This window comes from Artibeus jamaicensis, unplaced genomic scaffold (assembly GCF_021234435.1).
Source record: "Artibeus jamaicensis isolate MK-2021 breed Jamaican fruit bat unplaced genomic scaffold, CSHL_Jam_final contig_469, whole genome shotgun sequence".
In the NCBI taxonomy this organism is placed as follows: Eukaryota; Metazoa; Chordata; class Mammalia; order Chiroptera; family Phyllostomidae; genus Artibeus; species Artibeus jamaicensis.
Window position 1 is genome coordinate 2,499,502 of NW_026521847.1, and position 25,645 is coordinate 2,525,146.

At 37.7% G+C, this 25,645-nt stretch overlaps 1 protein-coding gene across 4 annotated transcripts in view; it reads right to left on the reverse strand.

The window, feature by feature from the left end:
* Positions 1-25,645, reverse strand: part of UGGT1 (UDP-glucose glycoprotein glucosyltransferase 1) — a 184,949-nt gene that overhangs the window by 152,861 nt on the left and 6,443 nt on the right. For 3 of the 4 annotated variants that reach the window (XM_053667479.1, XM_053667477.1, XM_053667476.1), the window contains exons 2-4: positions 24,718-24,853; positions 4,560-4,642; positions 2,038-2,168 (exon numbers count right to left, since the gene is read on the reverse strand). In XM_053667479.1, coding sequence (XP_053523454.1) covers positions 2,038-2,168; positions 4,560-4,642; positions 24,718-24,839 — 336 coding nt within the window. In that variant the 5' untranslated portion in view covers positions 24,840-24,853. Of the gene's footprint in view, positions 1-2,037; positions 2,169-4,559; positions 4,643-24,717; positions 24,854-25,645 lie in introns of those variants that run through there. The other variant, XM_053667478.1, reaches the window with a different exon arrangement.

Below are 25,645 nucleotides of genomic sequence, written 5' to 3' on the forward strand. Positions count from 1 at the left end.
ACCTGAAACTAATACCAAATAATATTAAATGTAAACTGTAATTTAAATTTTTTAAATAAAAAATAAAAAGAATTCAAAGTAGAATACATGTTATATTGATCAAAGTCACCCAAACTTAATTTTTTTTAATATGTTCTTCCAAGAAAAACAAAAAGGATGCTAGTGAATCAAACTTGTTTAGAAACATGGGAAATAAAAGGAAAGAATCAAACATATATTCTGCCTGCTCTACGTGAACAGCACCACAACATTGTACTAGAGAAGGAGGGTATGTGCTTTTTTACATATGTTTTCCAAGAACAAATGAAAAAGACAATATAATCAGAGATTCCCCACTTTATAATCTTCAAGAATTCATGGATTAAGCATAGAGCAGCAATGGCTGCTAAAATAAAGCAAAGAAACTAGATATTCGGTGCCTCCTCAAGGAATAACAGAACACTACCTACAGACTTGCCAAACAAATGAAACATAGTTCTGATCAAACCTCTGGATCCAGCTACCAATTTGCAGGGAACAGAGAACAGAGGAATAAATTGAACCACATCATGAATATATGATCAACAAAATGTAGATCGTGAAAAAATTTATAGGGCAAACAGTCCAAGTTGCTCAACAAAAAAGAAAGGGAATGAGAAAAAAACTATAAATTATCAAAAAAAATTTAAATGGCCCTGGCTGGTGTAGCTCGGTGGATTGAGCACAGGCCTGTGCTCAATCAGTTCGATTCCCAGTCAGGGCACATGTCTGGGTCGCAGGCCAGGTCCCCAGCAGGGGACACATGAGAGGCAACCACACACTGATGTTTCTCTCCCACTCTTTCTCCTTCCCTTCCCTTCTCTCTAAAAAATAAATAAATAAAATATTTAAATAAAATAATTTTTAAAAATTTTAAATGGGCAAGACTGAACTCTATTTTGTAGAGATGCACTTTTGGGCAATAAAATGATAAACACGGCAAGTGATATGAACCAAAATCAAGAAAGTGGTTCCTTTGGGAGGGCTAATGTCACCTATGATGGGGACAGAGCACATGAAGGCCTTACAGGGTGTCTAAGTTCTAGGTCTTTAACTGGGTAAAAATTACAAGAGGAATTTTGTAACTCTGTCATAATTCATTAGTGTAGTTCTTGTCAGGGATTTTCTATATCTGTATTACTTTATAATAAAAAATGGTTTTAAAATTAACATTTCTTTTATATCAAGTATACAATTGGTATATACACCTTTGATTCTCTTGCTCTTTTTTACAATAGAAGTTTGTTCAACTTAAAATCCAACAAGATCCAAAATTGCATTAAGTTGGCACAGTTTTAAAGTCTCTCTTGAAGTTCCTCCTTCCCTCTTTCATTTTCCTTTTAACTTATCTGTTGAAGAGATAAAATCATTTTACTACAAAATCTCTTCCATGCTGGATTTTCCTGACTGTACCCCTGCAATACTGCCTCACATTCCTCCCCATCTATTTCCTGTGCACTGCTTTGAAAAGATCTACAGGCTATGATCAAAGTCAGGGTCAACTGGTTTAGCAAGACTATACCTCCTAGGCTGTGTTGTATATGAAGTCTGGTAGTCTCTTTCTTGTATGCATATTATTTTATTTCTTAAATGATAATAAGTACAGCCCTGGCTGGGGTAGCTCAGTGGCTCGAGCACAGGCCTGTGAAGCAAAGGGTCACTGGTTCGATTCCCAGTCAGGACACATGCCTGGGTTGCAGGCCAGGTCCCCAGTGGGGGACACATGAGAGACAACCACACACTGATGTTTCTTTCCCACTCTTTCTCCTTCCCTTTCCCCTCTAAAAATAAATAAATAATTTTTTAAAAAATGAAAATAAGTACAAATTATATTTTTATAATCTATGGTTTGAAGACTGAACATCGATTTTGCTTGTTCTTTATAAACAAATCATAAATCCTACAAAATTTCATGCAGAAAAGTTACAGTTATGTAATGCAATGGCAGGACAATTGTAATATATCCAATTATGTTATCAGCCCTTAAAAAATATTGTTATGAGTAAGCACTGAACTCACCTGCTGTAAGGCTTGAACTGTAGCAGAGTAGGCATGGATAGACAGACTAAATTTCAACAAATTCTGCTGTAGAGGTGACAGAAACTGAAATGCAGCTTCTAATATTGCATGATAATAGGAATAATCAGTATCTATCAAGGAAGAACATTAACCAAAATAATCATTTATGGATAGAGATGTCCAAATAAGATAGTTTATAAAGTATAAAGCTATGGGTTACAAAGGCATATGATAGCAAAATTTTATCACCATACTGTATTGAACTGTTGTCAAATGTTTAGAATTCCCTGGAGTATACAATGCAACTGGACTCTTCCTCCCTCCTTTTCTCTGCCCACTCTTCCCTCCCCATGGACTGCTAGTCACCTACTCCAGGGAGGCACCCCCAATCTCCACTCCATGCCTCAACGGATCATGTACATCTCTTCTTTCCTCTTCATAATAACTTCTTGCTTACTTCTTTCACTAATCACATCATTTACTAAATCATTTCTTCACCATCTACTCCTCCCCAAACAGACTTTGAGCCCCCATAGGCAGAAACTATGACTTATTTATCTTTGTATCACCAGAGCCTGGCACATGTTATCTACTCAAATAACCCAACACAACTGAGTAATGTGGCAAGGAAGTACCCAGTATTAAAGGATAATGATGAAATTGTACTTTGAGGTAAAGCATTTAAACAAACAATTGCAACAAATTATCTAAACACATGTACCAATATGAAAAAATTCCAGGGATATATTGTTAAATGAAAATCACAAAATACAAAACAATGTATATACTAAACTATCCTTTTTTACTATAAGAAAGAAGGAGAAATAGAATTCATATGTATGTATCTGTTGTAAAAAAACACTGAAGGCTAAATAAATTAAGTGGTTATAAAAAAACAAGAAACAAAAAAGGGAGGTAACAAAATTTTTCTCTGTAAGTACAGACTTATGTATAACTTTCTAAAGGAAACCATCAACATTTTTAAAAGCAAAATATAAAAGGTTCTATATTACATTATCATCTTCTAAGTTAAAAAAAAGATCAGAAATACATACTGCAAAATTTGGCCAGAATGTTAATGGTAAATATCTTTGGGTAGTGGGACTACAGATTATATTCTAGTTTAAATAAAATGGCTCATATACTTTTATGATCAGTTCCCAGAATTCATACTCACATAATTCTAAACAAGAGCACATTATCATTTATATTGAAGATATCCCATTTATATGTCAAAGTTCAAATTCATTATAAAGCCCACTTTAATAAATTTGTATCAGGAAATCATAAACTAAAAGGATATTTTTGGATAACTCAAACAACTCTAGTTGACTCTAAATTACATAACTAAAACTTACAATGCTTGTTCAAAACCTTTATGTACTCACATCACAAAAAATTCAGACATAACTTTTTTAATACATAGTATTAAAATCAAAGTTAAAAATCAGTTCAATATTAACATCAAAATTTCACAAATTCCCTCTTCAAAAAAAAACTTATGCCTATATATCAAGGTTTTAGCTGTTCATGTATCATCATCTTTGACTATTAATATTTATACTCCATGTAGCTTACATTGAATTAGAAAATATTTATGAAAACACATCATAATCTATAAAAAAATGAGAGACTACACCATAATTAATTTGATACTTCCACATTCAAGCTGTAGGTGCCTGGCAGGCATAATAAAAAACACTTTGACGGCACTAACTTAAAAATAAAAAATTAAACAGATAACATATCATTTAAGTAATTGATTCATAACAAAAAGAGTGAATCAAATCTGATGGTTATTAATACTAAATGATTTTAAATGAATTTAACTTCCACACAACATTCGCACTTTTTATTTCTTTTTTTTAAAGATTTTATTTATCTATATTTTTAGAAGAGGGAAAGGGAGGGAGAAAAAGAGGAAGAAAAAAACCGGTGTGAGAGAGAAACATCAATTGATTGGCTCTTGCTCGCCCTCAACCAGGGACCTGGCCCACAACACAGGCATGTGCCCTGACTAGAATCAAACCAGCAACCTTTCAGTTTGTGGGACAATGCCCAACCCACTAAGCCACACCAGTCAGGGTTATTTATACATTTTTAATAAAAGAACTAAAAAAAAAAAAAAATGCCCTGACTGGTGTGGCTCCATGGATTGAGTGCTGGCCTGCGAACCAAAGGATCGCCAGTTCAATTTGGAGTCAGGGCATACCCCTGGGTTGCAAGCCAGGTTCCCAGTTGGGGGTGCGCGAGAAGCAACCACACATTGATGTTTCTCTCCCTCTCTTCCCCCTCCCTAAAAACAAATAAGAAAAAAAGGAGGTAAAAGTCAAGGATAGTGCTTATAGACAAATTTATAAATTGCTTCAAAAATAATTATTAGTCAGTGTTGGCTTTGCTGGCTGCCATCATAACTCTAGTCATTAAAACAGTGTATCCCATTAACTGCCATGGCACACATGCTCTGAAAGACATTTTTTTCCAGTATTTTCCAAGACGAAGAAGTACTGGCTTCAATTTACCATGATGATCTGATGATCCAATATTTTGGCTGGCTTCTACAAAATTCCAAAACTTCTCTTGACTCTCTTCTGCTAAAAACTCACTGGGAGAAAAGGGAGAAATATCAGAAATAAAACAACAATAAAAACCTTCTAATGTACCCTGGCTAGCATAGCTCAGTGGATTGAGCATGGGCCTGCGAACCACACGATCGAGGTTCGATTCCCAGTCAGGGCACATGCCTGGGTTGCAGGCCAGTTCCCAGCTGGGTACTCACAAGAGGCAACCACACATTGATGTTTCTCTCCTTCTCTCCTTCCCTTCTTCTCTAAAGATAAATAAATAAAAAATCAAAAAAAAATCTTCTAATGTAAGCTCTATTAGTAGGTTTTTAAGTTTCTAAATGTCCATAGTTTGACTTTCAATTTATAAAACATATCACACAAGCATGCATAGTATATATACATATATATATATATATATATTTAAATCCTTACCTAAGGACATGTTTATGGATTTTAGAGAGAAGAAGGGAGAGAGAGAGAGAAACATCAATGTGAGAGAGAAAAATCTATTGGTTGTGTCCCATACGCACTTTAATCAGGGATCAAACCAGCAACCTTTTGTTGTATAGGTTGATGCTCCAACCAACTGAGCCAAGCCAGGTCTTATTAGCTACTTAGCTATTAATAACTTAATAGTTTAATGGATATTCCTTTAAAAACACAATTAAAATGCTATAACAACAGAGAAGTCCCAATATAAAGAAGGCTAATAAAATCCCATTCATTAAGTACTATCAATAGCAGAAACAAAATTAGAAATTGAAAATGCTAGCAATAGTTCTGTTCACTTCTTTTCTCAAAGACCTAGAAAAAGAAAAAAAATGTTTTACCTAACGGTTTCCCAAGGAAAACATAAATCCTAGAAAAATTTCTAAGAGACTAAAGGCAACATGGTATAATCTTTCAATATCTATTAATCAAAACTTTCAAGATCACCAAATTTTTGTTTGAAGTTAACAGTGACCTAATAAAATCAGGTCTTAGAACTTAATGCCATTTTCACTTTATTTCTTTTTATTTAACAACACTACTGACCTAAAATAATGACTACATTAAATTTTCCTTCATTCGAGAGTCATTTATCCCTAAAAGAAAATGCATGTACTAATTGAATGATTCACATAAATTGGTTCCCTTTTCCTCAGCTTACCCAGCCAAAGGAAGACTTGCCTCTTATTTGTTAACACTAAGGTATACAAGTGTCACTCTGATTCACAGGTAAATACAGAAATATGGAAGGAATAAGAAACATTTCCTGGTAATGCACAGCTTCTCTAAAATTAGGTTTCTGAAATACCCATTATCATAATGTATTAAATTATTTGGAGCCTCCTTGTGTGTGGAATTTTTCTAGGCTTTCTAGTAACTTCATATCAAACTTATAATAGCTCATATGTCTAAGAAAGTACGTATACTAAGACAGATACTAAAATATTCAGATTATGATATGCAAATAAACACTAAATTTCTAAATTAACACCTCACTGACAAGGTAAGCTAGCAGAGGGGGAAAGAAATACACTGATCAATTGTATGATGAGAACAAGGATTCAGTGAAGCTAAGACCATCCTATAAAGGCCAAACACAGGGACTTCCACCAAGATGGAGGCATAGGTGGAGATACTGTGCCTTCTCACACAATCAAGTTTAGAGACAACCAAATTTTAACAACACAAAATACAGCCAAAACACAGAAAATTGAACTTTTCGGAAGTCAGATAACAACTAATTCTTCAGCTGGACCAGTAAGAGGGACGGAGCCAGCAGCTGGCGGACGGGGGTTGCAGGAAAACTTGGTCAGACGGACTCAGACACACGGATCCCAGGCGCGGGGTTGCATCGGGCGGACCAGTGAGCGACAGGCAGACCCAGCAAGGGTGCAGGACGGCAGGCAGACCGTGGTCAAACATTCGCACACAGATAAACCAGCAAAGGAGAGAGCAGTGAGATGGACCGCACACGCACCGGCAGCAGGAAGCAACAAAGGAGAACGCCATTGTCCCTGTCTGACCCTGCCCCCACATAAAGCATCACAAACCAGCGACCTGGGAGACCCCACCCTGGTGAAAACCTAAGCTCTGCTCCTCATACTTAACAGGCACAAACAGACCAAAAATGGCTCAAGAAGAACTCAAAGCCCCAGAGCCCATAACTTTAAGCAACCAACAAATAGCAAACTTTCAGATGCACAGTTCAAAACACTGGTAATCAGGATGCTCACAGAAATGGTTGATTTTAGTCACAAATTAGAGGAACATATGAAGGCTAAACTAATAGAAAAGAAGCAAATTGCACAGGAAACCAATAGCAATGGAAAGGAAACTGGGACTCAAATCAAGGGAGCAGACCAGAAGGAAGAAAAAAATGACCAAACAGAAAAATAAGAAGAAACAAGAATTCAAAAAAATGAGGAGAAGCTTAGGAACCTTCAGGACATCTTTAAACGCTTCAACATCCGACTTATTGGGGTACCAGAAGGGGAAGAGGAACAGTCACGAGTGGAAAACTTATTTGAACAACTAATAAAGGAGAATGTCCCCAAGCTGGCAAAGGAAACAGACTTCCAGGAAATCCAGGAAGCTCACAGAGTCCCAAAGAAGTTGAACCCAAGAAGAGACAAACCAAGGCACATCACAATTACATTAGCCAAGATTAAAATGAAGGAGAGAATCCTAGAAGCAGCAAGAGATAAGGGGACAGTCACCTACAAAGGAGTTCCCATCAAACTGTCAGCTGATTTCTCAAAAGAGACCTTACAGGCAAGAAGGGGCTGGAAAGAAGTATTCCAAGTCATGACATCCAAAGACTTACAACCAAGATTGCTCTAACCAGCAAAACTTTCATCTAGAATAGAAGGACAGATAAAGTGCTTCTCAGATAAGATCAAATTCAAGGAGTTCATCATCACCAAGCCCTTATTATATGAAATGTTAAAGGGACTTACCTAAGAAAAAGAAAATAAAAAAGATGAACAGTGAAAGGACAGCAAACTCACAGTTATTAACAACCACACCTAAAACAAAAGCAAACTAAAGGACAGCTAGATCAGGAGTGAACCATAGAAGTGAAGATCTCATGGAGGGTTAGCAACAGGGGAGTGGGAGGAGGAGAAGGGGGGAGAAGGTACAGAAAATAAGTAGCATAGATGGTAGGTAGAAAATAGATAGGGGGTAGGGCAAGAATAGTATGGGAAATATAGAATCTAAAGAACTTGAGACACATGGTCATAAACTAAAGGGGGGAATGGTGTGCAGCATGGAGGAGAATGAAGGGGGAAATAGAACAACTGTAATGGCATAATCAATAAAATCAAATAAAATTTTTAAAAAATAGAAAAAAAAGGCCAAACACCAATAAATATATACTTTATATTTATAGACATATATATATATATATATATATACAGATAGCTACTGAAAATATATACAAATATATACACAGCTAGTTATTGAAAAACTTCTTGAACCATATTTTTTCATTCCATAGCAAAAATAAGTCTTACAACATCTGAACTTAAAAACACCTTTAAAAAATTAATTATTAGCCCTGCTGAACTAACTCAGAGCTGAACAACACAAGATATCAAAGGAATGCTGCCACTTATTTCCTGTATGCAAATTTGTTTGATTTTTGTTTTAAATTGTTTTTTAGCTTCTAATACCTATTCCATTGAGTAAAGAAAAAATCTATAGTTTTGCCAATGAAATTATATGATATCTAGGATCTGCTTTAAAATATTGCAGCAGGGGAGAGGATAGTAGAGGTGGTGGTGATGGTTATTGAACTTGATCACTGTAAACACTGGGTGGCAAGTAGAAGGAGAGCAATTATACCGTTTATTCCACTTCTAAGCATTTTGAAAATATTATTAATAGATTTTAATCTTTGGCAAAGTAGAAAAAAGCTAGAAACAACTCAAATATCTACCAGACAGCATAAATCTGCTAGTAAACTTGTTTTCTTGGATTTTGAAAGTTATTGCGAGAGATCAGAGTTGGTCTCTCTTCTATACAGAACTAGAAAGAAAAGGGAAATGAGTATTTAAGGTGGGTCTGCTACATAACAGAACTATACTTAGCATATTCACCTATGTCTCAAATCTTCACAGCAACCCTGCAATTCAGAAGGGTTATTAACTTCCTTAAAGGAACCATTAACAAGTAAAAAATCTAGAATGTAAGCTCCTTTCTCCTTGATTTATTTATACCTCTATTATGCTGTATTCTTGTACCATTATATTATCTAGCATTCAATAAATGATTATCAGTTTTCATTTTTAGTGGTACTTTATTTACATAATATTGTTAGCAACTATAGCTATTCAAAACATACCTGGAAATTTACTTCAATTAAATATATATAGCTTCATGGATAACTACAAAGCATCATTGGTATCAAGCCTGCTCTTAAAATATACATAAAAATAGTTTTAGTCCCTAAGGGCTGGATGCAAGGAAAGTAAAAGATCTATTGTGGCCACATGTATCAATATGTGGAGAAAGAATCTGTCCCCTTACACTCAGCCACATGGACAGTGTTAAAACTCAGCACCAATGCTTGCCATGGACCTAGGAGGGAAGAATCTGCTGTCAGCTAGCTCTGGAGGTAAATATGGAAAGGTTTCAAGTAAGCACAGCTCATTTTTGAGTTGCCAACATGTTCCACTACTTCAGCAAACTGTCTGCAAATAGCTAAAGAAGAGGACTAAAAACAGTGGACCAAAATGGCAAATGGCCAGAATACCATGAAAAGATGAGACGTTTGTGATAGATAAGGTGATGAAGTATCCCATACTCACTTCAGACATCAAAAAAAAAAACTTTAAAAAAATTGATCAATTAAGGCTGACAATTTTAGCATACTTCCTCTAAAGTCCATAGCTATATGCTATAAGAATCTTCAAAAACTGCACAAAAACCAAGGAATTAGTGTGAGAGTAACAGAATATAATTCAGTTAAGAACATTAAGCAGAACATCATAAAATATGTTAGAATTAAATGTACAAAAGTACTTAGAAAGTGATAGTAAATCTCAATAACCCATATTTACTTCATATAAACCATCAAAAATAATTAGCAAAAACAGGGTAAGGGAAAAGGTTAATTATTAGAGTCCTGGCTCTGACAGTCTAGAATATCAAAATACCTTTAGTCACTTCAGTTTAACAACTACCCTACATCTAATAATGTTCTTATATCTGAGGAGTTAACCCCACTTATCAAGTTAGTTATTGTAACATCAATATGAAATATGAGCATTTTATTGATGAGAAAAGGGAGGCACAGAGAAGTGACAGAAGAAAGTCTGCTAGCAGAAAGTCTCTGAGGCTCCCCAGCAAGTTGAGATCACTTTCTCTCCAGTCAGTGCCAAATGAGACTTCTTTCTCAGGAGATGCAATTATTCATATGTACAATGAACATAAAACTTTCCATTCACACTGTTTTAGGGCTGAAGGGGAAAAATGGTAAAAGATGAAATTCTAATTTGAAGATCACAACGGTAGACCACAAAGTTAACTAAAGTAATGCAACAGTTCAAATTTTTAGTACTAACAGATTCAGAGACTTACCAAGCACCTGCAATTCAACCTACCTAATTTACGCTTTACAAAGACTCTGTGCAAGTCCTAGGAATATGTCACCTGAGATACAGTAAGTTTCCACCAATAAACATTTAAAAACTGATGAAAAGAGAGGTATTTGGTTATATTTATAAGTAATAAGCACATTTGGAATACAAAATTTCCAAAGATATCATTCATTGTATCGTACTTTGTTGATTTTTAGACACTACTATCCAAGATGCAAGATGGTGGGCAAGTGAATGGAAGTTGCACTAACCTCCTCCCAGGACCAATCTGGAATTACAACTAAAATGTGGAGAAATTACCCAGAACAAACAAGTGAACAATACCAAGAGAGAAGCCTTATCACCTCAGACAGAAGAATCAGCATCAGCTCAACCTGACTAGTAAGGACTGAGGTGGAGACTAGAGAAGGCTGGCTGGGTGCCCACAGGCAGCAGGGTCAGCAGCCTACTTAAATGGCCAGCTGGATCTACCTGAGAAAGAGTGGGGTCTAAACTCTAAGCTGGGATCCCCAGCCTAGAGCACTAGAACCCAAAAAGTACACAGATAACCACCATCAGTGTAAACAGGCACAGTTGCTCTCTCCCAGAGACAGATGCACACAGTCATTAAAAGGGCCAACACAAAATTTTCACTTCCAACCACTTAACACTGGGCTCCAGCAAAGGCAGGGACAGAGTGGGATAGACTCGTTGAGGAGACGCTGAGGATGTAAGCTTTGGGGCAAGAACTGAAAGAGTAGACCCTGGAATCCCAATAATGAGTCATCTCACACACAGGAGCAGCCATCCTGCTCAGGCACAACACTCCCCTCCAAGCAGCAGTAGCTTGAGGGGAAACAATTGCCCCCACCCCAGGAGGCATTCTGCCCTGCCCTATGGTGCTTAAGCCTGACTGTTAAGTGCAGAGTGACTGGGTTAACAACCTAAGGAGAGAGCCACAGATAGTAGATCCCCTGGAAGTCTCTTACAAGCTGCCTAAGGTCAGATGGGGTCAACACCTGACATCACGAGAAGGAATCCAGAAAGAAAAAACAGTGGTAAATAGTAGAGGCTCCTGAGATGAAATCTACCATGGTCTTCTCCAGGATTTGCTATATTTTCTTTCCCGCAAATCTTTTGACATTCATTTCTGGTTCATCAAGTTTGTACAAACTTATGTCACTATGTTTTATATTATACTATAGTTTATTTCAATTCACATATTTTCCCCTCCCTTCTCTTACCCCATTTTATCTTCTTTCTTTATTTTCATTTTAAATTTTGTCTTCTCTCTTCCTACAACTTATTTGTTTTCGACACTCTTACTATTTCTCCCCTGTCCAACCTCACAAAACCAATTTTCCTGTCAATGTTACCTCACATCCTTTTCCCCCTGCTCTTAAAATACCTGCAGTTTCTTCCCAACTATAGAAATCTTTGCTATTTGGTTTAGGATAGGGTGCCTGTTACTGCCTTTTTCCAATTTTATCTCTAGATCTTCACTAAATTTGTACTTCAACTCTCGAATTTTACTACTCCCCTCTCCTACTCTTTTTGCATCAAAAATTTTTTATTTTACTCTGTATTAGCCTCTTTTCTTTCTTCTTTTTCCCTTTCAACCTGCCCTTTTATTTTCCTTGTCATTTCTTTTAATTATATTTTATTGATTATGCTATTAAATTTTTCCAAATTTTTCCTTTATCACCTCCCCACCCTGTACCCCCCAACCCTCCAGCATCCCCTGCTTTGTTCATGTTCATGGGTTGTACAAATAAGTTGAGTTTTCTGTTTCCTATACCATTTTTCACCTGTCCCCATCTCTTTTATGCCTACAAATTATGCTTCTTCCCTGTACCTTTTCCCTGTACCTATTCCTCCACTCCAGATGCCCACTGGAAACCCTCCATGTGACGTCCATTTCTCTGATTTGGTTCCTGTTCCAGTCGTTGGCTCAGTTTTTCATTTTGTTGTTTTTCTTCCTTTTATATTTTTAGGTTCATTTGTTGATAGTTGTAAGCTTGTTGTCATTTTATTGTTCATATTTTTGATCTTCCTTTTCTTAGATAACCCCCTTTAACATTTAATATAGTAAGGACTTGGTGATAATGAACTCCTTTAACTTGACCTTATGTAAGAAGCACTTTGTCTACGCTCCCATTCTAAATGATAGCTTTGCTGGATAGAGTAATTTTGAATGTAGGTTCTTCACTTCATGACTTCAAACACTTCTTTTTTTTTAATATTTATTTTATTGATTATGACATTACATTTGTTCTATTTCCCCCCTTCATTCCCCTCCACCCTGCACACCCCCCACCATTCCCCCCCTTTAGTTCGTGAACAAGTGTCTCAAGTTCTTTAGATTCTACATTTCCCCTACTATTCTTACCCTCCACCCTATCTATTTTCTACCTAACATCTATGCTACTTATTTTCTGTACCTTCTCTCCCCTTCTCCTCTTCCCACTCCCCTGTTGCTAACCCTCCATGAGATCTTCACTTCTATGGTTTACTCCTGATCTAGCTGTCCTCTTAATTTGCTTTTGTTTTAGGTGTGGTTGTTAATAACTGTGAGTTTGCTGTCCTTTCACTGTTCATCTTTTTTATCTTCTTTTTCTTAGGTAAGTCCCTTTAACATTTCATATAATAAGGGCTTGGTGATGATGAACTCCTTGAATTTGACCTTATCTGAGAAGCACTTTATCTGTCCTTCTATTCTAAATGAAAGCTTTGCTGGATAGAGCAATCTTGGTTATAGGTCTTTGGTTTTCATGACTTGGAATACTTCTTTCCAGACCCTTCTTGCCTACAAGGTCTCTTTTGAGAAATCTGCTGACAGTCTGATGGGAACTCCTTTGTAGGTGACTGTCCCCTTATCTCTTGCTGCTTCTAGGACTCTCTCCTTCATTTTAACCTTGACTAATATAATTATGATGTGCCTTGGTGTGCTCCTTCTTGGGTCCAATTTCTTTGGGACTCTCTGAGCTTCCTGGATTTCCTGGAAGTCTATTTCCTTTGCCAGATTGGGGAAGTTCTCCTTTATTATTTGTTCAAATAAGTTTTCCACTCATGACTGTTCCTCTTCCCCTTCTAGTACCCCTATAATTCGGATGTTGGAGCGTTTAAAGATGTCCTGGAGGTTCCTAAGCCTCTCCTCATTTTTTTGAATTCTTGTTTCTTCATCCTTTTCTGTTTGGCCATTATTTGCTTTCTTATGGTCCACTCCATTGATTTGAGTCCCAGTTTCCCTTCCATTACTATTGGTTTCCTGTGCATTTCCATTAATTTCAATTAGTTTAGCTTTCATATGTTCCTCTAATTTGTGACTAAAATCAACCAGTTCTGAAAGCATCCTGATCACCAGTGTTTTGAACTGTGCGTCTGAAAGTTTGGCTATTTCTTCATCACTTAGATTTATCGGCTCTGGGGCTCTGAGTTGTTCTTGAGCCATATTTTGATCTGTTCGTGCCTGTTACGTATGAGGAGAGGCGCCTTAGGTGTTCAACAGGGCGGGCCACCCAGGTCGCTGGTTTGTGACACTGTATGTGGGGTCGGGGTCAGAGAGGTTGCAATAGCAGTCCTCTCTGCTCACCCAGTCCGCCTCACCACTTGCCCCAGCCTGTTTATCTGGGCGCAAATGTGTGAGTCCGCAGCCCTGCACCCAGCGCCAGGGCCTGCTCGGTCTGTCTCAATGCGTGTCTCTTGACTGGTTTATCTGCAAGCAAATTCGCGACCTCAGACAACCAGCTGCACCCCAAGCCTTCCAGTAGCTACCCTGCACCTGGGATTCACGCCCTCGGCTGCTTGAGTGCTGCTGGGGTCGGGAGATTGTTTTTGCCCTACCACTCTGCTGCTGGCTTCGCCCCTCTCACCAGTTTAGCTGAGCTGTTCGTTGTTTTTGGACTCTGTATTGTTTGATTTTCTGTGGTTTGATTGCTTTTATTGTTGTTAAAACTTTGTTGTTTTTAGATTTGGTTGTGCGAGGAAGCAAAGTGTTTCCACCTATGCTTCCATTTTGACGGAAGTCCTCAAACACTTCTTTCCAACCCCTTCTTGCCTATAAAATTTTTGAGAAATCAGCTGATAACCTTATGAGTGTTCCTTTGTGGGTCACTCTTCCCTTTTCTCTTGCTGCTTTTAAGGTTGTCTCTCCATCTTTAATCTTCTGTATCTTAATGATGATGTGCCTTGGTGTGTTCCTGTTTGGGTCCAACTTCTTTGGGACTCTCTGGACTTCCTGGACTCCCTGAAAGTCTATTTCCTTCACCAGATTGGGGGAGTTTTCCTTCATTATTTGTTCAAATAAGTTTCAAATTCTTGCTGTTGTTCTTCTCCTTCTGGCACCCCTATAATCCAGATACTGGAACATTTCAGGTTGTCCCAGACATTCCTCAGCCTCTCTATATTTTTTTGGATTCTTGTTTCTTCATTCTGTTCCAACTGGATGTTTATTTCTTCCTTTGTTCCAAGGCATTGATTTGAGTTGTGGTTTCCTTCCTGTCACTGTTGGTTCCCTGAATATTTTGTTTTATTTCATTTTGGGTATCTTTCCTTTGTTTTCATTTTTCAACCAAACTCAATCAGTTCCGTGAGCATTTTGATTACCAGGGCTTTAAATTCTCCATCATATAGGTTGCCTATATCCTCCTCTATTAGCTTTCTAAGGTTTTGCTCTGTTATTTCATTTTGGCGCTATTTCTTTGCTTGGGTAAGACTCCTGATAAGTTATAAGGGGCAAGGCGTTCAGTATTCACCCAGGCAGGGCAAACCTCCTTGCTGCACTACAGCGCTACCTGTGGGAGAGGGGCCAAAGAGGTAACAATGCAGCTCACCTGCTCATCTCTACTGCACTTTTCAATGAACTCTAGTGTGACAATGGGAGTTTCTACCATCTTGGCAACCACTGTAGTCCACAGCTACCTCTGAATCTTAGTTTCGCCTTCAGTCAGTTCCTCCTTCACAGCCTGCTGCCTGGCACTGGGTCTACCACCTCACTGCAGCTTTTCTGAGTCAGCCCACCCTGCTTTACCAGTCTCGTTCTTCTGTAAGACTGTTTCTTTAACTCCATGGTTGTCGGAGATCCATGCAGTTTGATTTTCTGGCACATTTGGTTGTTTACTGATTTTGGATTGCTTGTTTTTCTCCTTTTGGTTGTGCGAGGAAGTGAAGGGATTCTACCTATACCTACATTTTGGTCAGAACCCTCTTATTTTTCTTTACCCTTTTTTCCTTTTTTCTTTTTCTTTGTATCTCATATTATAATTTTTCTCTCTCTTAGCCTGCTTTTCATTCCTCACTATTAGTATTCCCTCACCTTCTATCATTTCAGATTCACTTCCCATACCTAGCCATCTTTTAACCTTTTCTTTCTTCCCTCTTATTCCCATCCCACCTATATCAATTTTAGCTCGTTTGTTGTTTATAGTGCTGTAGTGGACTTTTCTCTCTAATTTGGCTCCTATACTTTTATTATTTATTTACTTTTTTCCTTCATTTCTTTCACTCCCACACTTTACTTTCTTTTATTTTAATTTCTTTTTAAACCTAATAGGACTAGGAGCCAACTTCTCAACTATACGCTTCCCTTCTCAAGCTATATGCCACCTTCTTCATTTCCTTTTTCATTTATGATGTAAATTTTACTTTTTCACTTTGAATTCCTCTGACTCCCAACTCTTCTTACTGCTCCTCCATCTACCCTCTCAAATTCATTTTTCCTTCAGTAGGTTATCACATATTCACTATTCTTTCTTGTCCTTTTCTTAATCTCTTTACAGCCTAATTGATAGTGGTCCATTTCCATTTCATAGTAGAATTGCAGGAGGAAGTTATTTTTGTGGGAAGTTATTTTTGTGAGTTTGTTTCCCAGACTTTATGGGATTTCTGCTTGCAGCACCTGCACGACAGAATAAAAGACATGAAGAGCGGAGGGACCCTCAATCAACCAGCTAGAGGGAAGAACCCACCAAAGAAAGACCCAAGAACAATCAAAATCCAACTGTACCTGGACAGACAACATAAATGGCATAAAGGGCATCCCAAGAGCATCAAGTTCAGGAGATCAAGGAATCTTCACCACTGAATCTCATAGGTCTCCTACCATAGAAGTTCATACCACAAAATCAGATAGTTAAAACAGGTCAATTTAAGAAGCAGAAGCAAATAAGAAGAGTCTCTCGAAGAATGGGAAGACAAAGAAACAACCCCCAATTGAAAGGAAAGGAGGAATCCTCAGAAAGAGTGCAAAATGAAATGGAGCCAAGTCAACTACCAGATACCAAGTTCAAAACAATGGTTAAAAGGAAGCTCAATGAGCACAGTGAGAATTATCAAAAACTTACTGGTGTGGCTGTTCTATATGACTGTTTCTTTAATTCCATGGTTGCTGGAGTCCCAAAAACTACACACAAGCTACTTACTGCAAACTATGTCAGCATGAAAAAAGGAAATAGAAACTATGAACAACAGAATTCCGGTCAAGATGGAGGCATAGGTGGAAACACTGTACTTCCTCACACAACCAAATTTAAAGACAACAAAGATTTAGAAACAAAAGCACAACCAAAACAGAAAGAAAATTGAACTGTAGAGAAGTCTGACAACAACGAACCATCCATCCAGACTGGTAAGAGGGGCCAAGCAGGCGGACAGCAGAGAGGGGTCCTGACACGGAAAAGCAGTGGCTGCCGGACCAACCCAGGCACACATGGGCAGAAGCTGGCAGATCCCAGGCGTGGGGTGGCAATGGACAGACCCAGTGAGGGTGCAAGGCGGCTGGCTGACCACAGTCACACATTCATGCGCAGATGAACCAGGTGAAAAAATGAGCACTGAGACAGACCACACAACACAGAGCCCCAGTGCCAGGAAATAAATCCTAAATGCACCAATTGAAAAAACTTTCCAGGTTTGAGGTGCACGGGGAGGCTCCCAGCCTCACAGGAGAGTTCGTTGGAGAGACCCACAGGGTTCTAGAACATACACAAGCCCACCCACCTAGGAAACAACACCAGAAGGGCACAATTTGCTTGTGGGAAGCAGCATAGGGGACCAAAATCCAAGAGAGCCAGGAAGAAACACCACTGCTCCCTCTCTGAGCATGTCCCTAGTCACAACCCAGAGACTGGGCTAACTCGCCCTGGTGAACACCTAAGCTTTCCGCCCTCATATGTAACAAACACAACAGATCAAAACTTATGGTCTGAAAAACAACTCAAAGTCCCAGAGCCAATATTTCTAAGCAACCAAGAGACAGTCAACTTATCAGATACACAGTTCAAAACACTGGTGATTAGGATGCTCAAAAAACTAGTAGATTTTAGTCGCAAATTAGATGAAAAAATGAAGGCTACACAAAGTGAAATGAAGGAAAATGCACAGGAAACCAATAGTGATGGAAAGAAAACTGGGACTCAAATCAATGGAGTGGACCAGAAGGAAGAAAGAAACATCCAACAAGAAAAGAATAAAGAAATAAGAATTCAACAAAATGGAGAGAGGCTTGGGAACCTACGGAACATCTTTAAACGTTTCAACATCTGAATTATAGGGGTACCAGAAGGGGAAGAGGAACAGCCACAAGTGAAAAACTTATCTGAAAAAAAAAACACCAAAGAAGAACTTCCCCAATCTGGCAAAGAAAATAAACTTCCAGAAAATCCTGGAAGCTCAGAGAGTCCCAAAGAAGGAGGACCCAAAGAGGAACACATCAAGGCGCATCATAATTACATCAGCCAAGATTAAAATGAAGGAGAGAATTCTAGAAGCAGCCAGAGATAAGGGGACAGTCACCTACAAAAGAGTTCCCATCAGACTGTCAGCTGATTTCTCAAAAGAGACCTTACAGGCAAGAAGGGTCTGGAAAGAGGTATTCCAAGTCATGAAATCCAAAGACCTACATCCAAGATTGCTCTATCCAGCAGAGCTTTCATTTAGAATGGAAGGACAGATAAAGTGCTTCTCAGATAAGACCAAATTCGAGGAGTTCATCATCACCAAGCCCTCATTATATGAAATGTTAAAGGGACTTACCTAAGAAAAAGAAGATAAAAAAGATGAACAGTGAAAGGACAGCAAACTCACAGTTATTAACAACCACACCTAAAACAAAAGCAAACTAAAAGGACAGCTAGATCAGGAGCAGAACCATAGAGATGGAGATCACATGGAGAATTAGCAACAGGGGAGTGGGAGGAGGAGAGGTAGGGAGAAGTTACAGAAAATAAGTAGTATAGATGGTAGATAGAAAATAGATAGGGGGAGGGCAAGAATAGTATGGAAAATGTAAAAGCTAAAGAATCTGTGACACATGGACATGAACTAAAGGGGGGAATGGGGGAGAGGGGGTGTGCAGTGGAGAGGAGGTATGCAGGGTGGAGGGGAATGAAGGGGGGAATGAGACAAGTGTAATGGCATAATCAATAAAAACATATTTTAAAAAGAAACTATCAACAACAGTGAAGAGGAAATGAAGAATACATTTTCTGAATTGAAGAACACTGCAGAAATAATCAAAAGCACAGTAGATGAAGCAGAGGATAGAATCAGGGAGCTGGAAGACAAAGTAGCAAACAACTCCCAGAAAGACAAAGAAAAGGAAAAGACTCAAGAAGAACAAAGAGGGGTTAGGGAAACTGCAGGACAACATGAAATGTAATAATATCTGTTTAACAGGAATACCAGAAGGAGAAGAAGAAGAGGAAGAAACAGAAAATCTGTTTCAAAAAGTAATGAAGCAAAATTTCCCTAATTAAAGAAAGAGTCAAACAAATCCAGGAAGCACAGATGGTCCCAAACAAGAGGACCCAAAGAGGCCACTCCAAGATACATCACAAATAAAATGGGAAAATTCAAAGACAAACTGAGAATCTTTAAGGCAGCAAGGGAGAAACAGGAAGTAATATACAAGGAAGTACTGATAAGGCTAGCGGCTCACTTCTTAACAGAAACAACAAGCTAGAAGGGAATGGCAAACAATATTTCAAGGAGTGAAGCAAAGGACTGCAACCAAGACTACTCTACTAAACAAGAATCTCAATTAAAATGGAAGACAAAATAAGAAGTTTTGCAGACAATATAAGTCTAGAAGAATTCATGTCCACCAAACCAGCACTTCAAGATATGATTTTTATCTGCTATAAGAAGATAAAGAAAAGAGTGAAAGGAACACAGGTACACAGGGAGAAAATGGCAATGAATGAGTACCTATCAATAATAACCTTAAACATAAATGGATTAAATGCTCCAATCAAAAGACATAGGATAGCTGAATGGATAAGAAAACATGCCCTGCACATATGCTGCCTAAAACAGACCCACCTCAAATAAAAGGTCTACACAGACTGAGAGTGAAGGGTTGGAAAAAAATATTCCAAGCAACTGGACAGAAAAAAAAACCCAGTGTAGCAGTACTTATATTAGACAAAACAGACTTCAAAACAAAGGCCGTAAAAAGAAACACAGAAAGACACTTCATAACACTAAGGGAAGAATCCATCACAAAGACATAAACATTATAAACATATGCACCCAAACTGGAGCACCAATATATAAAAGAAAAATCTTGGAGGAGTTCAAGAAACATATAAACAGCAACACACTTATACTAAGGGATTTTAACACCTCACTTTCAAAAAATGGATAGCTCTTCAAAACAAAACATCAACAAGGATATTGTGCCATTGAACAATGCCCTAGATCTAATGGACTAAATTGATATATATGGAACATTTCACCCCAAAAGAGAAAAATATACATTATTTTCAAATGTATGTGGAACATTTTCAAAGATAGGACACAAAACAAGCCTCATCAAATTCAAGAAAATTAAAATCATATCAAGCATTCTCTCTGACCACAAGGAACTGAAACTAGAAACCACCCTCAAGGAAAAAACTCAAAAATACTCAAATTCATGGAAATTGAGTAGTATGCTTTTAAAGAATGAATGGGTTAACAATGAGAGCAAGAAAGAAATTTAAAAGTTTGTGGAAAAAAATGAAAATGAACTGACAACAATCCAAACTTATGGGACACAGTGAAGGCAGTCCAGAGAGGGAAGTTCATAGCAATACAGGTCTACCTAAAAAAGACAGGAACATTTCAAATAAACAACCTAACCCTACACCTACAAGAACTTGAAGAACAACAACAAAGACAGCCCAGAGCAAGTAGAAAAAAGAAAATAACCAAGATCAGAGCAGAATTAAACAACATAAAGACTAAACGCACAACTCTAAGAATCAATGAATCCAGGAGCTGGTTCTCTGCAAAGATAAACAAAATCAACAAGCCTTTATGCAGATACATCAAGAAAAAAAGAGAGAGGACCTGAATAAACACAATCAGAAGTGAAAGAGGAGAGATTACAGCTGATACCAGAGGAATACGAAGGATGGTGAAAAATTACTAAGAACTATATGCCAAGAAATGTAAAAACCTGGGTGAAATGGACAAATTCTAAAAATTATTATCTTCTAAACTGAATGAAATAAAAGCAGAAAGCCTAAATAGACTGGTAACAGCTAATGAAATTGAAGCAGTAATCAAAAATACTCCCAGCACACAAAAGCTCTGACCAGATAGTTTCACAAAAGAATTTTACAAAACATTTAAAAAAGAGTTAACCCCAATCTGGCTGGTGTGGCTCAGTGGATTGAGCACCAGCCTGCAAACCAAAGGGTCCCTGATTGGATTCCCAGTCTGGTCACATGCCTGGTTTGCGAGTCAAGTTGTACCCTGAGGAGGGGGTGTGTGAGAGGCAACCACACACTGATGTTTCTCTTCCTTTCTTTCTCCTTTCCTTCCCCTCTCTCTAAAAATAAATAAATAAAATATTTTAAAATAAGTGAATAAATAAAGAGTTAACCCCTATCCTTTTCAGACTATTCCAAAAAATACAAAAAGAGCAAGGACTCCTAGACTATTTTTATGAAGCCAGCATCATACTAACCCCAAAACCAGATAAAGACACATAGAAAATCACCAAGCCAGTGTTCACTTGTATGTTCATACAGGCCAGTATCACTAATGAACATAGACGCTAAAATCCTCAACAAAATACTGGCAAATGCATCCAGCAATACATTAAAAAGATCATACGCCATGATCAAATGGAATTCATCCCAGGGATTCAAGGATGGTACACATTCACAAATCAATAAACATTATATATCACATAAACAAAAGGAAAGACAAAAATCACATGATCATAGCAATTGATGCAGAAAAAGCATTTGATAAGGTACAGGACCATTTGTGATAAAAAAACACTCGGCAACATGGGATAACAGGGAATATACCTCAATATCATAAAGGCCATATACGAGAAACCAACAACCAACATCATTCTCAATGAACAAAAACTAAAAGCTTTCCCACTAAGATCAGGAACAAATCAAGGTTGTTCACTTTCACCACTTCTATTCAATATACTATTGGAAGTCCTAGCCACAGCAATCAGACAAGAACAACAAATAAAAGGCATCTAAATTGGAAAGGACAAAGTAAAACTGTCAGTTTGCAGATGACATGAGAGTGTATATAGAAAACCCTCTAGACTCCAACAAAAAGCTACTTGACCTAATGAGTAAATTTTACAAAGCAGTGGGATACAAACTCTATATTCAGAAATCAAATGCATTTTTGTACACCAAAAACAAAACATCAGAAAAAATATCCCGTATCTTATAGCAGCAAGAAAAATAAAGTATCTAGTAATAAACCTAACCAAGGACATAAAAGACCAATAATCAGAAAACTACACAATGCTGAAGGAAGAAATTAAGGAACACGCAAACAAATGGAAGCATATACATTGTTTATGGATTGGAAGAATGAACATCATCAAAATACCCATACTACCCAAAGCAATATACAATTCTATGTAATCCCTATTAAAATACCAATGAAATGTTTCACAGATACAAAACCAACACTTCAAAAATTTATATGAAACCATAAAATGACCCCCAGTAGCTGTAGCAATTTTGAGAAAAAAGAACAAGGTGGGCCCTGGCTGGTGTAGCTCAGTGGATTGAGCACGGGCCTGTGAACCAGACAGTCGCGGTTCGATTCCCGGTCAGGGCACAGGCCAATTCCCAGCAGGGGACGCACGAAAGGCAACCATACATTGATGTTTCTCTCCCTCTCTCCTTCCCTTTCCCTCTAAAGATAAATAAATAAATAAAATCTTAAAAAAAAAAAAAGAACAAGGTGGGAGAAATCACAGTACCGGATATCAAACTATATTACAAGGGCACTGTAATCAAAACAGTCTGGTACTGGCAAAAGAACACACATATAAATCAATGGAACAGAACAAAGAGCCCAGAAATAAGCCCATGTCTCTATGGTCAATTCATATTTGACAAAGGGGGCAGAAAAATAAAACAGTAAAAATAGCCTCTTCAACAAATGGTGTTGGGAGAACTGGACAGCTACGTGCACCAAAATGAAATCTGACCAACGTACACCATACACAAAAATAAACTCAAGGTGGATAAAAGACTTAAATAGAAGTGTGGCACCATAAATATCCTGGAGGAGAACACAGGCAGGAAAGTCTCATATATTCCATGCAGCAATATTTTCACTGATACTAGAGAAAGAAACATAAAAGAAATAATAAACAAATGGACTTCATCAAAATAAAAAGCTTTTGCAGAACTAAAGAAAACAGCATTAAAATCAAAAGAGATCTAACCATATGGGAAAACATATTTGTCAATGGTTTCTCAGAGAAGGGTTTGATCTCTAAAATATATAAAGAACTCATATGACTCCTCTCTAGGAAGTCAAACAATCTAATTAAAAAATGGGCAAGGGCCCTGGCTGGTGTGGCTCAGTGGCTGAGTGGTAGCCTGTGAATCAAAGGGTTACCGGCTCAATTCCCAGTCAGGGCACATGCCTGGGTTGTACGCCAGGTCCCCAGTGGGGGGGCATGAGAAGCAACTACACACTGATGTTTCTTCCCCTCTCTTTCTCTCTCCCTTCTCTCCTCTAAAAAAATAAATAAATAAAATTTTTTTCTTTAATCCTTATAATTAAAAAAATAAATGGGCAAGGACCTAAACAGACACTTCTCCAAGGAGGACATACGGAGGGCACAGAGACATATGAAAGGATACACAGCATCACTAGCCATCAGAGAGATGCAAATTAAAAATACAATGACATTCTACTTCACACTGGTCAGAATGGCCACCATAAACAACTCAACAAACACCAAGTGCTGGTGAGGGTTTGGAGAAAAGGGAACCCTAGTGCACTGTTGGTGGGCATGCAGACTGGTACTGCCATTGTGGAAAACAGTATGGAATTTCCTCAAAAATCTAAAAATAAAATTGCATTTTGATCCAGCAATTCCATTGCTGGGATTATACCCTAAGAATACTGAAATGCCAATTCAAAAGAACCTATGCACCCCAATGTTCATAGCAGCACAATTTACAATAGCCAAGTGCTAGAAACAACCTAAGTGCCCATCAGTAAATGAGTGGATCAAAAAACTGTGGTATATTTATACAATGGAATACTATGCAGCACACAGAAAGGAGCTCCTACCCTTCACAACAGCATGGATGGAACTGGAGAGCATTATGTTAAGTGAAATATGCCAGTCAGTGAAAGACAAATACCATATGATCTCACGTATAAGTGGAAACTAATCAACAAAGCAAAGAAGCAAGCAAAATATAACCAGAGACACTGAAATAAGGAACAAGGTGACAGTGACCAGAGGGGAAGAAGAAGGGGGGTAATAGGGGAAAGAAGGGTAAGGATCCTCAAGGAATATGTATAAAGGACCCATGGACAAAACCAAAGGGGGGTGGGAGGTGCGGGTGGGTGGGATAGGGGATAGTGGTGGCAGGAAAATTGAGACAACTTAACTTGAACAACAATAAAAATAAATAAATTTTTAAAAAAGAAACTATCAATTTGGAGATGTCACTGTTTTCTGAAACACTAAAAATGAAAAGATGCTCCCAATTCTAAATGTAAGATAACATCTTGATTTAATTAGAATATATCTTGCTCTTCAGAAAATGTTCAAATGTAGAATGAGTACATCTTAGAAGAGATAAAATCTGGCCATTTCCTCGGCTTCCCTTCTACACTCTCTTGGGTTCTTCTCCCAAGTTTTAGGAAGGAGCATGTGCTCTTTAATCACACCTTTCCAAGCTCTTTCTCTTTCTTTTAAATAAGTAAATAGAAAATTCAGTTAGAGTGCATAACTCTTATGTACTTAAGGGGAAGTGACTCTCTCTTCCCCTATTATCACGTATACTTTTCCTGGAAGATAACATAATAATTTAACCAATTCAATATATTTGTCTAAAGAAATCTTAAATATCACTATGAATTAATCACTATGAATTACATAGTAATTAATATATTACTATGATCCTATGTTATTTAAGACAGAGTAAGAGGCTCTAAGTGCATTTGATGATGATAATCTCACTTCATAAAAACCTCTTGAATATTCATTAGTAGAGTGTGTATTTTGCTAGAACATGTGAAAGAAAAAAATGTCTTCTTACCTGACTTCTAACAACAATGGAGTGGAAAACCATTTCGTCGTAAGAGAGGTTGTAATGGCTTTTGAATCTGCCTTTACTGAGGTAAACAGCCACAATCCAGTGAATAAAATCAAAAGTCCCATTTTACAGCAAACCCCTGAAAAAGAAAAAGAAAGTTTTGCTACAAGAAAATGTTTAAACCTGAATCTTAATACTTACAAGAACAAAATAACATGACAGCACCAACTAGGCAGATAATTCAACAGATATTTCCTGAGTGATCGACACATATTAAGGTTGTATAGATCATTGTATACCCTCTCTCCTACAGATCATTTCCTGAGGCATCTGTACTACACAGAAGTATCAAAGTCAGTTGGTGGTACAACAGGTGACACACAACCATATTTTATGAAGCAAAAGAGTAAATAAAGCTGAGACAGATGAAAATGTAACTGATGGGTGTTACAGACTGACTTGTGTCCCCCAAAAAGACATGTTGAAGTCCTAACCCCCTGTAGCTGAGAATGTGAACTTATTTGGAAATAGGTTCTTTACAGAGGGAATCAACTTAAAATGAGGTCATCAGGGTAGGCTCTAACCCAATATGACTGGTGTTATAAAACAGAGGATATTTGGGCACAGAGACAGACTATATGAAGGCACAGGGAGAACACCAGGTAAAGACGGAAACAGACATTGGAATTACAATGCAAACAAGAACACGTCAGACTACCAGAAGCTGGAAGAGGCAAAAAAAAGATTATGCCTATAGCCTTCAGGGTGAACATGGTCCTGAGACACACTGAATATTATTTCTAGCCTGTAAAATTATAAGACAATAAATTTTTGTTGTTCTAAGCCACCTGGTTTGTAGTTCTTCGTTATGGGAGCCCTAGAAGCTAATATGATGGGTCTCAATGTAAATTCAAAATAAGTTCTGAAAGAA